A 12842-nucleotide genomic window follows, 5' to 3' on the forward strand; every position below is an offset into this window, starting at 1 on the left:
CCAATGGCTCCTACTGCTGTCTAAGCCAATATGGAGAGAGTCCCGGGACAGCAGAGGCTCTCGTGCACATCGCTGGATCGAGAGGGGGCTCAGCCTTTAGAACCACTTTCAACAAGACCTGTAATACTTATGTAGAGCTGGTGGTGGTAGAGGCATGTAAATCATTTTTTTTTTTTTTTTACTTTTTCTTACTCCTTTGTGATTTGGTGTGCATCAGATCTGCTAGTATGTAGCACAGATGCAGCCTAAGATATTGAGCCCCTTATCCCACTTTCCATGCAGCTGTCTCTCTGGCTCTGTCTTACTGAGACCATGGCTTGTATGTTTTTAAAGACTTGAGGAACAATGAGGTAAGGTGACCTTTCTGGTTATAGTGAAGACACCAGAAATACCGATGGAGAATAAGGGAATATAAAATGCCATTTTCAGTATAACCGCAGTTTATAAATCCTTTTTTTTTTTTTTTTTATTATTCTTCTTCCTGCAGCCTCTAAAAAAAAAAAAAAATAAATAAATTCAGTATAATGGGTTGTCTTTACTGAAGAGAAATCCTGTTTGTAGCCCCCCTGGTTCTGGGAGTATATCCTGGGAGGCTGGGATGCCTATTTTGGCCAATGGCCGTTTGCAGCACCCTCTACTGGTGACCATGATATAAACACAGCCCTGGTTATAAGCACAGAACCAGGCCATGCAGCCAGACGCTGGACTTGCCTTTAATGGAAACTCTCATAAAGGAAATCTAGAGTCTGACATATAGTTTAATTCTCCTAATGAAAAAAAGCAAACTGTTTTGCAGTCACCTGGAACAGTTATGTAGATGAGAACCTTTCATTTTGTTGCAAGTTTTCTGATCTGTATACTTGTTTCTGGGTCGACTCAAAGTGCTGTAGCCAGGGGGTTAGCATGACAGCCAGGTAACTAGCATGTTCAGGTAGAGGGTAAGCAGTCACAGCCCAAATTCTTCCATGACATTCCTAAACAGATCAGTCTACCAAAAAGTAATACGGTATGTTGGTTTTAGGTGGAGCCTGAGGGATGTCAGCCCTGGCTTTTTTTTTTTTCTTGGACCCAACAGGAGAGATTTCTGCTATAATTCCCAACTCTATTCCTGTCCACCTGGGAGTATTCGATTTTTCCACCCCCTTTGGGCCTGTGTCAATGAGCTCTGAGCGTGTCAGTGGACTAATGCAGCTTGCTTTTGATATACCTGTTTGGCATTGAATTCATTGCAGGTGCATTTGACTTGCAGTTGATTTCCTTCCACTCTGTTTCAAGCTGCTTTTACAGAATCTGTTCTGATGTGAATATGTGTACAAAAGCCAGTCGACATAAGACCTCGGCTTGTTCCAACCGTTACATTTTCCATAATAATAATAAAAAAAAAAAAAAAAAAAGTCCTTGGAAAAAAAGAAATCCACGAGGAACAGTGCGACATTTTCATAATATTTCCAGCAGAGGTGGAGTTTCCACCAATAGAATATCTACCAATTAACTGAAGTGTTGGTTTTGGGTGGATAGATCCTTTTACAAATTAAATTTTAATATTTTTAGTAACCTTTGGTGTCCCTTAAACAGGCAAAGCGTAAAAATATATAAGATATATCAAAAAATTGTTAGTGTCTATAAGGTCAGTTTTAGATAATATGGGATCCCGGGGGGCCCAATATATAACGAGTGTCACCTGACCGGCATTTAAATGCTCTAGTGGTGTATGTCTCAGCCCAAAACTTCTTTTTCTTAACCTTTCTGGCCTTTTCCCCTGGGGAATCATACTCCATCTGTTTTGTTTTTTTTTTGTGTTGCAAAGTACTGCAATACGTATGATTTTTATTGATCTATGTGATTGCTGCCTGTCAATGGCCTCCAGGGAATTGTGGAGCTTGTAGCGAAGAAAGCTACTGGTGCTGATGTGTTATTTGATTCACTCTATCTGTAGTGTTCTATACTATCATCTAACGCTTGTACTTTCACTACGCGATTTGTTGGAATCCCTGTACTATTTACTTACGTTTGAATGTAAATTGTCATCTTTACAAGAGCTACAGGGGGACGAGTATATATATATTTTATTGAAGGGAATTTATCAAAGCAGATGGAATCTGGAGCAGCTGTGCACAGCAACCATCAGCTTCTATTTATCATTTACAAAGCAGAACTGAAGGCAGCATAAAAAAAAAAAAAAAAAAACTTACAAGCAGACAAGCTGTTTTTGTAATGTCTCTTCTGCAATTAAAAAAAATAAACCTGCCTGGCTGTTTGCTGTCTTCTGTGGTGTGTAAACTGGGCTGTGTGTGAGCAGCGAATTTTCAACGTTGTTATGGGCTTTCTGTGTCGGTAGACCAACTCCTGCGTATGCGTCATCCTTCAGCGGCCAATGAAGATGGCCGAAGACTGGCAGCCAAGTAGAAGATGCTGGCACTGTTAAGGGACCCCTCATGTACTTTGGACTATTGGAGAGAATGTAAGTATAGTGACTTTAGTTCTGCTTTAAGGCCTTCATCACACTTGTGGTTGGGGGCAGTACAATATCACGGTTGAAGGGCGGTAACTCGTGTTTAGCCGCATTTTTCGTTTATAGGCGTTTTTTTATTTTTTTACGCAAACGCCGCTAGACGCGGCATGGAAATGCGGCAAAACGGCCGTTTTAAACGTGGGTTACTAGCTGTCAAGTTAAATCGTTCAGGAGAGGTTGTAAAAATGTCCCGTGTACATGAAGCCTTAGTAAATCTCCTCCGTAGATATTGAGTGTATTACTAGCTAGAGCAGAACACCCCCCACTCCCTCCCCAGTCAGTGATTTATGGGAGGGAGGAAATGGTCCCATTCTTGCTTGTTTCCTAATGTTCTATAATACACGGCCAGGCAGAGAGATTATACAGGTCCACTCGGCATATTCCCATCTGAGCTGTATGTATGGAAAGTATTTTTTGATTTTGCGTCTGTGTGTCCAGCCTCGTTCTGTCTGTGTCCAGCTTTATGCTGCCCTAGTATTAGAGCCCTTTCACACTGAGGAGTTCCAAAAATGCCCTAAAATGCCTTAGGCCCCTTTCACACTGGGGCGGTTTGCAGGCATTATTGCTCTAAAAATACCGCCTGCAAACCTCCCCAAAACAGCCTCTACTGTTTGTTCAGTGTGAAAGCCCAAGGGCTTTCACACTGAAGTGGTGCGCTGACAGGAGAAGAAAAAATCTCCTGTCAGCCGCATCTTTGGAGCGGTGTATTCACCGCACCTGCCCATTGAAATCAATGGGACAGCGCGGGTTAAAACCGCACCGCTAGCGTCCGAATACCGCGGTAAAACAGCGCTAAAAATAGCGCTGTTTTACCGCTACCGCCCCAGTGTGAAAGGGGCCTTGGACCCCTTTCACACTGGGGCGTTTTTCAGGCGCTTTAGCGCTAAAAAAAGCGCCTGAAAGAAGCCTCATCTGCAATCCCAAGTGCTTTCACACTGAGGCGTTGCGCTGGCGGGGCTTTGAGAAAAGTCCCGCAAGCAGCTTCTTTGGAGCAGCTTTTGGGCGTTGAAAAAAGCGTGTCCATTGAAATGATTTGAAAGCGCTGTAAAGTTCCCTGAATAGCGCCTATAATCCGCCCTGAGCTGTAGAAAAGTCACATGATCTCACAAAAAGGTAAAAATGCAAGCAGAAAAGAGAGCATCTACATGTAGGGAGGTGGGGTTGTTCTTTGACGCCCATGCTTCAATAACGCTTGAAAAACGCAGTTAAAACGCCCGCAGCGTTGCGGTAACTTTACCGCTAGCGCCCCAAAAACGCGGTAATAGCGCTAAGGCATTTTAGGGCGTTTCATTTTAGGGCGTTTTTGAAGCGCCTCAGTGTGAAAGAGCTCTTAGCATTTTTACAGCGTTTTTGGGGTGCTATCGGTAAAATTACCGCAGTGCTGGCGGGCATTTTAACTGCGTTATTGAAGCATTGGCGTCAAAGAACAACCCCACCTCCCTACACGTAGAATGCTCTCTTTTCTGCTTGCATGTTTACCTTTTTGTGAGATCGTGTGTGACTTTTCTACAACTCGGGGCTGATTATAGGCGCTATTCAGGCATTTTTACATTGCTTTCAATTCATTTCAGTGGAGAGGGGCGTTTTTGAAGCGCTTTTTTTTCAATGCTCCAAAGATGCTGCTTGCAGGACTTTCCTCAACGCCCCGCCAGTGCAACGCCTCAGTGTGAAAGGGTATATTGAGATGCATGGGGAGCGTTCTATGAGCGTTTTAATAGCGCTATTTTTGGAGCTAAAATGCCACAAAAATGCCTCAGTGTGAAAGGGGTCTTAGGCCTCATGCACACTGGACTTTCTAAAAATGCCAGTAGCTTTGCAGTGAGTTTTTCAACGTTTTTTCAAATTTTTTTGCAAGGTTGTTTGTTATTTTTTATTTTTCAATGGGATCAAAAACGTTAAATGCTGGTGAGCCGTGTTTTTTTTTTTTTTTGTTTTTTGTTTTTTGTTTTGTTTTTTTTGTTTTTTGTTGTTTGTTTTTTTTACCTTAGAGCGTTTTTACAGCTGAAAAACTCTTCTCAGAACCAACTCGTTTTTCTTTCGTTTTTTTTTTTTTTACAATTGATAACAGTCTATGTGTGCATGGACACATAGGATAACATGCTGGAGAGTTTGACTGTAAAAAAACATCTGAAGCCCAAAACAGCAGCTGTAAAAACATCCAGTGTGCACGAGGTCTTAGTCAGAATGTTGTGGAACATTGATCTTGTTTATATATGTGTATTGATTGGCACAATCCATAAACAAACAATGGTCCTTACTTGACAAAGGGTCTCTGTAAATAACAGCCTGTATTAGCCCAGAGAAGACATTTGAATCTGATTCTTTGCTGTTGGCCAAAACTATTTGTGTGAAGGAGGCCGGGGAAGGAGAAGATTGCTTATTGGTCTTGGTTAGAGGTTGATGTGTCTGGCTTTAAGTACTCTGTTGAATAGGTCAGTGCTATATAAACAAATCCAATGCGTCAGTCCATTGCTGTGTAATGTCTTTTGACTTCCTTAGATCTGACATGCAGCACCCAGCTCTTTGTCAGGAGAATTTCCTTTTTTTTTTTGTTTCTATTCTTGCTTTGTCCTGTGTGGCAGCTGGATGGAGTGATGTCAGCGGAGACCCCCCATCTCTGCATACACTACAGTCCAGGCCACAATCAAGATGTGTCCCTATCCAATGACTCTCATCTTGTGGGCTTTGAATGGCCTCCAGGTTGCTATATGGTAAAAGCATAATGCATTAACCCTCTCATTACCAGGAAGGCTTGCCTAAGGCATCAGTCTAAATCCCAGTGCTGTTGTTTTTCAGCCCTGCAATGGTTAAGATGCTGAGCCATCTGCCTGTGTTTTGCTCTTCATGCAAATAGCTCTATAATCCGCCCCCTGTCCAGGGAGGGGCTGGAAACACAAGCTGTGTTGTGATTGGATGATGCCGGCTATACCTCTCCCTTCATCAGTATGCTAATACTGGGTGGGAAGAATAGGCTTTTATGCTGTCCTGTACTATATGACCAGAGGAGGAGGACAGCGTGGATGGACTAGAGAAGAAGCATCCTACAAATTGGGGATCCTGTAACACAGGTTGTATGTATGTGAATAATTGTGTAATATCCCACAGTACATGGGGTCAGTATGTATGTGGATAGTTGTATACAATCCAGTGCAATAAATATTAGGCATCTGGTGTTTTATATGCAGCTAGATCTTTTGATTTTGTCCCATCAAGAATTGTCAGCCATTCAGAATAGCTGAACTGACGTACCATGAATCAAATGGTGCCAGATTCCCATCAAGCCGTACATGTTTATGCAGCAGAGATGACATCTTATATTTTCTAACATGTGATGGTTTCAGAGGATGAAAAGTGTTTTTTTTAACACCAGCAGTGGGAAGGATGATGTAGAATTTAGAAGCCAGTTTATGCAATTTGATTGACGGCAGGCTTTTTGCTGGAGTTGCACATACTGGCTTTGAATGATGGGAATAAAAACTGTTCAAAGTGAGGCTTGGATTTTGTGGGTTTTCCTTTTTTTTTTTTTTTTTTTTTTTTTTTTTTTTTTTTTTTTTTTTGGCATTGGCTTTTTAGCTCCCGGGATTTGTCCAGACCCGTTTGCTATGTTATGCCTTTTGATTCCTGTTCTTATCTGTGTGATCATTTTATCCCAGTTGTGGTATGAGCACTCATAGGCTGGAAAAAATACACAGATCTTGTTTCTCAAATGGAGATTTCACCCTTCTCCATTTCCATATTTCATGATTTTGCCATTGTCAGTATCATTACATCATAGAATTCTGAAACTTTTTCCAAATTATTTATACTTAAGTTTGTATTTGAACTGTATTATATTTGTATGTATATATATATGTGTGTGTGTGTGTGTGTGTGTGTATATATGTAATATATATATTAGGCATTATCAGTCTTTTCTTTGGTTATTTTGCCCCCTCTGTTTCCACCTGATGATCTGACCAGTAACACACCTCCTGTATTAAAGTGCCCCTACTCTGGATGAAGAAACACAGCAGACCGTAGCATTGTCAGTCTGGGGGCAGGGTAGTGTTTAAAGTGATTGTAAAGTCTTGTTTGCTAATAAAAAAAAAAAAAAAAAACAAATGTTATACTTACCTGCTCTGTGCAGTTGGTTTTGCACAGAGCAGCCCGGATCCTCTTCTCGGGTCCCTCTTTGCTGTGCCTGGCCCCTCCCTCCTGTTGAGTGCCCCAGCAGCCAACGTGTGTCCATTCAGACACGGAGCCCTGGCCCTGCCTCCACTCTCCTCTGATTGGCCAACTGACTTTGACAGCTGCAGGAGCCAATGGCGCCGCTGCTGTGTCTCAGCCAATCAAGAGTAGAGTCCCGGATGGCTAAGACACTCTTGGACATTGCTGGAGAGAGATGGGGCTCAGGTAAGTAATTAGGGGGGTGCTGGGGAGGCTGCTACAAATAGAATGCATTAAGATAAAAAAAACTTCTGCCTTTTACAATTCTTTTTAAAGTGACTAAACAACCCATTCCTTTTAAAATAGAAATGAAAGGCAAAACATTTTTGTATAGATCTTAAAAAAAACATTATAAATACTTAAATTTGAATCAATCATTGGAGGAGAGCACACTGAGTTCTTCTTGTGCTCTCCGGCTTAGTGTGGTCAGTTTTTATTAGGAAAGCAGAGGGACTGGCAGGAACACCAGGGATTTCACATTAAGGTGGCAATACAAAGAGATCAGGATACTTTCTCCTACAAGTACATGGTACAGTAGGCACATGTCAGGAATATGAGGTGTTGGGGTAACAAACGCTTTAACCAGGGACTCCTATAAATCTTGCCAACTTGAATTGGTGTTTCTTGGGTCTCCCTGAAGCTGTAGATGCAGATAGAATGCATATATATACTAAGTAAATTGAAGCCAGGCTCCAGCTCACACTTTATAATTGGTTACAGCAAACAGTTTTTTTTGTTTTTTTTTGTTGTTGTTGTGGTTTTTTTTTTTTTTTTTTTTTTTTTTTTCCCTTTTGGGTTAAAGGTTTTGCATGAATAAATAAAAGGGGATCCTTTTTTGATCAACCCTGCCAGTGTTAAGTGGGTTGTCTCATCCCTGAAAACTGATACAGAATTGCTGGTTGGATCACCAGATGAAAATAGAAGAAAGCCTGAAAAAAGGAAACTAATACAGTCATTACATCTAAGAATTGATAAGCTGCAATATGTTTACTTTTGGGTTTAGTAATGCTCCAACCTTTTATGGATCATTCCATGCAGATATACTGCGGTAGGGCAGCCCTCCTGTGTGAAATAGCGTACCTGTACGTGATTTCGTGCACTGGGTCTGGAGCGCGCACACCGCCGGTGACCCGCTCCCACTGTGATGCAACTGGGACCGACCGATCATTCTCAGGAGAGGCAGACCACCGTTCTGTAAGAGGAGAAGATGGAGATCCTGTGTTCCTGCTAAGCAGGAACATGGATCTCTGTCTTCCCCCAGTCAAAGCATCCCCACACAGTTACAAAGCACTCCCAAGGAACACGTTTAACCCTTTGATCGTCCCTGATGTTAACCCCTTTCCTGCCAGTGTCATTAGTACAGTGACAGTGCTTATTTTTTAGCACTGATCACTGTATTGGTGTCACTGGTTCCCAAAAAGTGTCAGATTTGTCCACCTCAATGTCACAGTCCCGCTAAAAATCGCTGATCGCCGCCAGTACTAGTAAAAAAAAATAAAAATTCAATAAATCTGTCCTGTAGTTTGTAGACGCTATAATTTTTGCGCAAACCAATCAATATACGCTTATTGTGATTTTTTTTTTTTTTTTTTTTAACCAAAAATATGTAGCAAAATACATATTGGTGTAAATTGATGAAGTTGGATTTTTTTAAAAAAAAAATTAATTTGATATGTTTTATAGCAGAAAGTAAAAATATTATGAATAATATTATAATTTTTTTTCTGCTCAAAATTGTTGGTATTTTTTTTGTTTCTAGCGCAAAAATTAAATTTCGCAGAGGTGACCAAGTACCACCAAAAGAAAGCTCTATTTGTTGGAAAAAACAGGACATCAAATTTATTTGGATACGTCGCACAACCGTGCAATTGTCAGTTAAAGTAACGCAGTGCCGTATCGCAAAAAATATCCTGGTCATGAAGGGGGGGGGGGGGTAAACCTTCAGGAGCTGAAGTGGTTAAGCACATGCTTGTAGAAAGGATAGTAAATGGGGACTTATAGAGCCACAACAAACAAAACGACTCATTATTGGTCTCGGAACTCTTGCATCAGTTTCGATGCTCCTTTGTGGTTGGGAAAGGCGGATGTACTTTTAATTCTCCCTCTCACTTGCTTAAGCTGGATAGTAACTTTGACACTCCCTTTCTCTTGCTCATAACTAAATATTTTCACTGGTCAAGCTGCAAGGGAAGATCACTTTGTAAATGGCTGAGTTTAAATGAATGGATGCTTATATTACGATGCAGACTAGTATGGATGGGATGCATTTGATTCTTCTGGCTGGGAATATACGGGATATTGAGATATGGGTGTGTATGGCTTGCTGTACTGTTTAAGAATTGTAAATTGACAGCTTGTTCCTTTTCAGTGAAAGTTGTGGTTTTGTTTTATCTTGCAGGATTGTGTCTCCACCCTGTCTCCCAGGAATATTTAAATGAGGCAGTAGAAGAGAAGCATCCCATGTGCGGTCTCGCTACCACCCTGGGCATCACTAACTAGCAGCATCTGGTTAAAGAAGCACCTGCAGGGGGCCTGACATGCCGTTTACCTCCTGACAAGGAGTATGGGCACTCAGGGCAGCCCTGTGAAGAGCTACGATTACCTCCTGAAATTCTTGTTGGTGGGGGACAGTGATGTCGGCAAGGGGGAAATCCTGGAGAGTCTGCAGGATGGCGCATCAGAATCTCCATACTCCTATAGTAACGGTGAGCAGCTGTTGTACTGAAAGCTATGTTTTTGTCTTGTCAGTGCCAAGCACCTGGTAATCCCCCATGGGCACTGTTCAGTGAATGTCCCATTTCTTTGTCAGCCTGCCAAAAAAAGGCGGTCCATCTGAATATAGGATGTATTGGGCCATCTGAGGCGACTCGTGCTTGAATTTAGACATTTTTGGCTGTACATGCATGCAGCTAAACTTGGGTGATCCTTTTGTTCAGCGCAGCCTGCCAAGCTTCTGTGCCATGCGGTGGACAAAGTAAAAGGTTGCACAATGACTGCATACATGAGAAGATCCTAACTGATTGATAATTGAGCATGTAAAAAATGGGCAAGCAAGGCCTTTACTTTCCATACACATGCAGAATGTCAGAAAGCTAGGTCTTGTATCTACGTTACTTTTCCTTTTCTTTGTTCACATGATTGCCCAAAGTATAACTGAATGCAAAACTGTTTTTATTTTTATTTTTTATTTCTTTTAGTTTTGGATGGAGTGCAGAGGGATGAGAACGCTTGTCATTTTTTTTAACCACTTGCTTACTGGGCTCTTTTACCCTCTTCCTGCCCAGGCCAATTCTTAGCTTTCGGTGCTGTCACACTTTGAATGACAATTGCACGGTCATGTAACGCTGTACCCAAACATTTTTTTCACACAAATAGAGCTTTCTTTTGGTAGTATTTAATCGCCACTGGGTTTTGTTTTTTTTTTTTTTTTTTTTTTGCTAAAGTAACAAAAAAAAGACCAAAAATTTTGAAAAAAAAAATTCAATTTGTTATAAAATTTTGCAAACAGGTCTTTTTTCTCCTTCACTGATAAGGGGGCACTGATTAGAAGCACTGATGGTAAATGTTGGGGCCGATGTCCCTGTAACAGAAGCCGTTTACTGGATAGCGTGAGGAGAAAAAAAAGCCAATAACTGGCTTCTTTTATCTTCTGTGATCAGCTTTTATTGGCTGACAGCTGATCACGTGGTAAAGGGCCGATGTGATTGGCCCTTTACCCCAATTTGTGATCAGTCGAGTTTGACGATCAAAGAGCGCGATAACGGGAGGTCTATGGACGCCTTCCCAGGCACTGGAAGCCCACGCTTTCGGCTATAGCGCATTAGGAAAGTGGTTAATTGTTGTCTGTGGCCCCCTTAAGGAGATTCACCCTCTCTATTTGTCCTGTTTACCATTATCAGTGAAAGTAAAAGAAAACCTAAAATTTTTGGTTGTCCCCAGAAAAATAATAGTAGGGAAATCTTCCAATGGGTGACCTGGGGGTCCCCAAGGAATTTTCTTAACTTTGCAGGGATTTCCTTTCACTTCCTGTTTGGCTATGGGACAGGAAGTGAAGGGATATCTCCACAATGGGACACAGATGGTGAAAAAAAAGGAATGATGATTCAAGTTTTGCCTATAGTTCTACTTTAAAATGTAGCAAATGCCGACACTGATTAGTGTTGTGAACCTCAAGGGTGCAGTGCAGTGGCCTCTGTGTCAGATGGCAGCACTCCAGCTGGTCAAGAAGAATCTCATGGTAATTCTACCTGCTAGAAGATCATTCCTGTCAAGGTCAGAGCAATGCCTTTTAAAAAGGGTTGATTTCCCAAAACAGGGAGCACTCAGAATCTGGTACATCTATGCACGGTAGCCAATCTGCTTCTAACTTCAGCTTGTTCAATTAAGCTTTGACAAAAAACCTGGAAGCTGATTTGTTTCTATGCACAGCTGCCCCAGATTTTGCACTCTCCAGTTTTACTAAATCAACCCCCATGGTCTCTTGGTTTTCAAGCTCCAGCCTGCATAGCCCTGTGTCCTACGTTTAGTTTTTAAAGTAAAGTATTTTTCACTGGTTTAGAAAATGCAATGATAAGATCTAACATGCCACACACTTATGTGACAGAATTTTGGGTGGAAATCATAGGCTTGGTCCACAAACTACCCATTGGACAACCCAAAGGAGAATTCCTTTTAATGACATGTCTGCGGTGGATGGCTGTTAGGGAAATTTAGATCTAAAGTTATACTGCCTGCAGACCCCAGAGAGTTCTTTCTATTGCTGTCCTTGTTGCTTTGCCTATGGGAATTGCCAGCTTTGCATCTATGGCACCACCTTCACAGGCTTTCCTTGCAAAGACTTCCTGCTGAACTCCTAGCTATAGTTGCTGCTATCGAAAAAGGATTAATTGCCTTCTCAGGGTTTGAGTCACAGTGCAGCAACTTCCTAATTCAAAAACTGAAATTAAAGTGTACTAAAAGCAGACGAACAACTCCCGCTTCATCACTGCCAATCCTGGACTACTTGGCATTGCAGAGCTTACAGGATATGTATTGGTGTTCTTTAGGGCACTGCCCATGTAACTGGACAGTTGTTTTGTGTCACATTGGGCAGATACGGTAATTCATAGGAAACCTGTACTGTACTGCTTTTGCTGTTTATTTTTTAGAGATACTAGTTTCTTGGCTGTATCTGTCTTAGAGGGGGAGTTTACCTTTAGGGACACCTGATTAGAGAGGGAGGGGGTCATCGGATTCCTAACTATTATGCTTACTAGTGTCTTCCATACTTTTTTTTTTTTTTTTTTTTTTTTTTTTTTTTTTTTTTACCTTATGTGGTGATTTTTTTTTTTTTTTTTTTTTTTTGTGACAGGTTATCTTTAATGAGACATGCAGGGTAATGCATTGCACTGCCTTACATTATTTCCCTGCTATGATGGTCGTGTAAACTGTCACCGGGGACCGGGCACCGGGGACAGTTCACTTCTGAGTTGGCAACAAGAAGGGGAGGAGAGCGGATGTGTGTCCGCTGTCCTCCCTCCCCTCTACCTGGTGGCACCCGCTATGCTGGTCCCGGGGCCCACAGATGGGCAAGCAGAGCCCAGGAAACATAAGGGGCATGGGTTGTGCGGAGCATTCAGGCGGCAGACCAGTCGCCAGTACAAAATATTTTACAGCACACGCATACAAGAATGACATTTCCTGCAAGACTAGTTAAAAACACCTGAACATATTCAAAAAATACAGGTGTTTGGTCACACTATATGGTCATATAGTGCTAAGCCCACTTACTGCGACAAAGTACCCCGAATTAGTGGGTCCTACTCTAGTAATAGAATGGAAGATCCTTTGTCTCAACCCTGGGAGCTGAACTCCTCTATGTGGGAGAACTGAAGGGGATACATCCTATGCACTGGTGGCCACTAAATAAGAGGTAATGAGGAGGGGGAGGGGTGCTCCAGCCCAAAAAACCTGGTCAAGGTCTATTACAATACAATAGACCCTGACCAGGTTTTTTTGGGGTAGTTTGTCGCAGTAAGTGGGCTTAGCTCTATATGACCATATAGTGTGACCAAACCCCCGTATTTTTTGAATATGTTCAGGTGTTTTTAACTAGCCTTGCAGGAAATGTCATTCTTGTATGTGT

General features: G+C 41.8%; 1 protein-coding gene across 2 annotated transcripts in view; it reads left to right on the plus strand.

The window, feature by feature from the left end:
* RAB40C (RAB40C, member RAS oncogene family) overlaps positions 1-12842 on the plus strand; it is a 57162-nt gene that overhangs the window by 23777 nt on the left and 20543 nt on the right. The window contains exons 1-2 of one of the 2 annotated variants that reach the window (XM_073636611.1): positions 5300-5580; positions 9117-9423. In XM_073636611.1, the coding sequence (XP_073492712.1) occupies positions 9282-9423 (142 nt within the window). In that variant the 5' untranslated portion in view covers positions 5300-5580; positions 9117-9281. Of the gene's footprint in view, positions 1-5299; positions 5581-9116; positions 9424-12842 lie in introns of those variants that run through there. The other variant, XM_073636610.1, reaches the window with a different exon arrangement.

This window comes from Aquarana catesbeiana, linkage group LG06, assembly GCF_042186555.1.
Source record: "Aquarana catesbeiana isolate 2022-GZ linkage group LG06, ASM4218655v1, whole genome shotgun sequence".
Classification (NCBI taxonomy): Eukaryota; Metazoa; Chordata; class Amphibia; order Anura; family Ranidae; genus Aquarana; species Aquarana catesbeiana.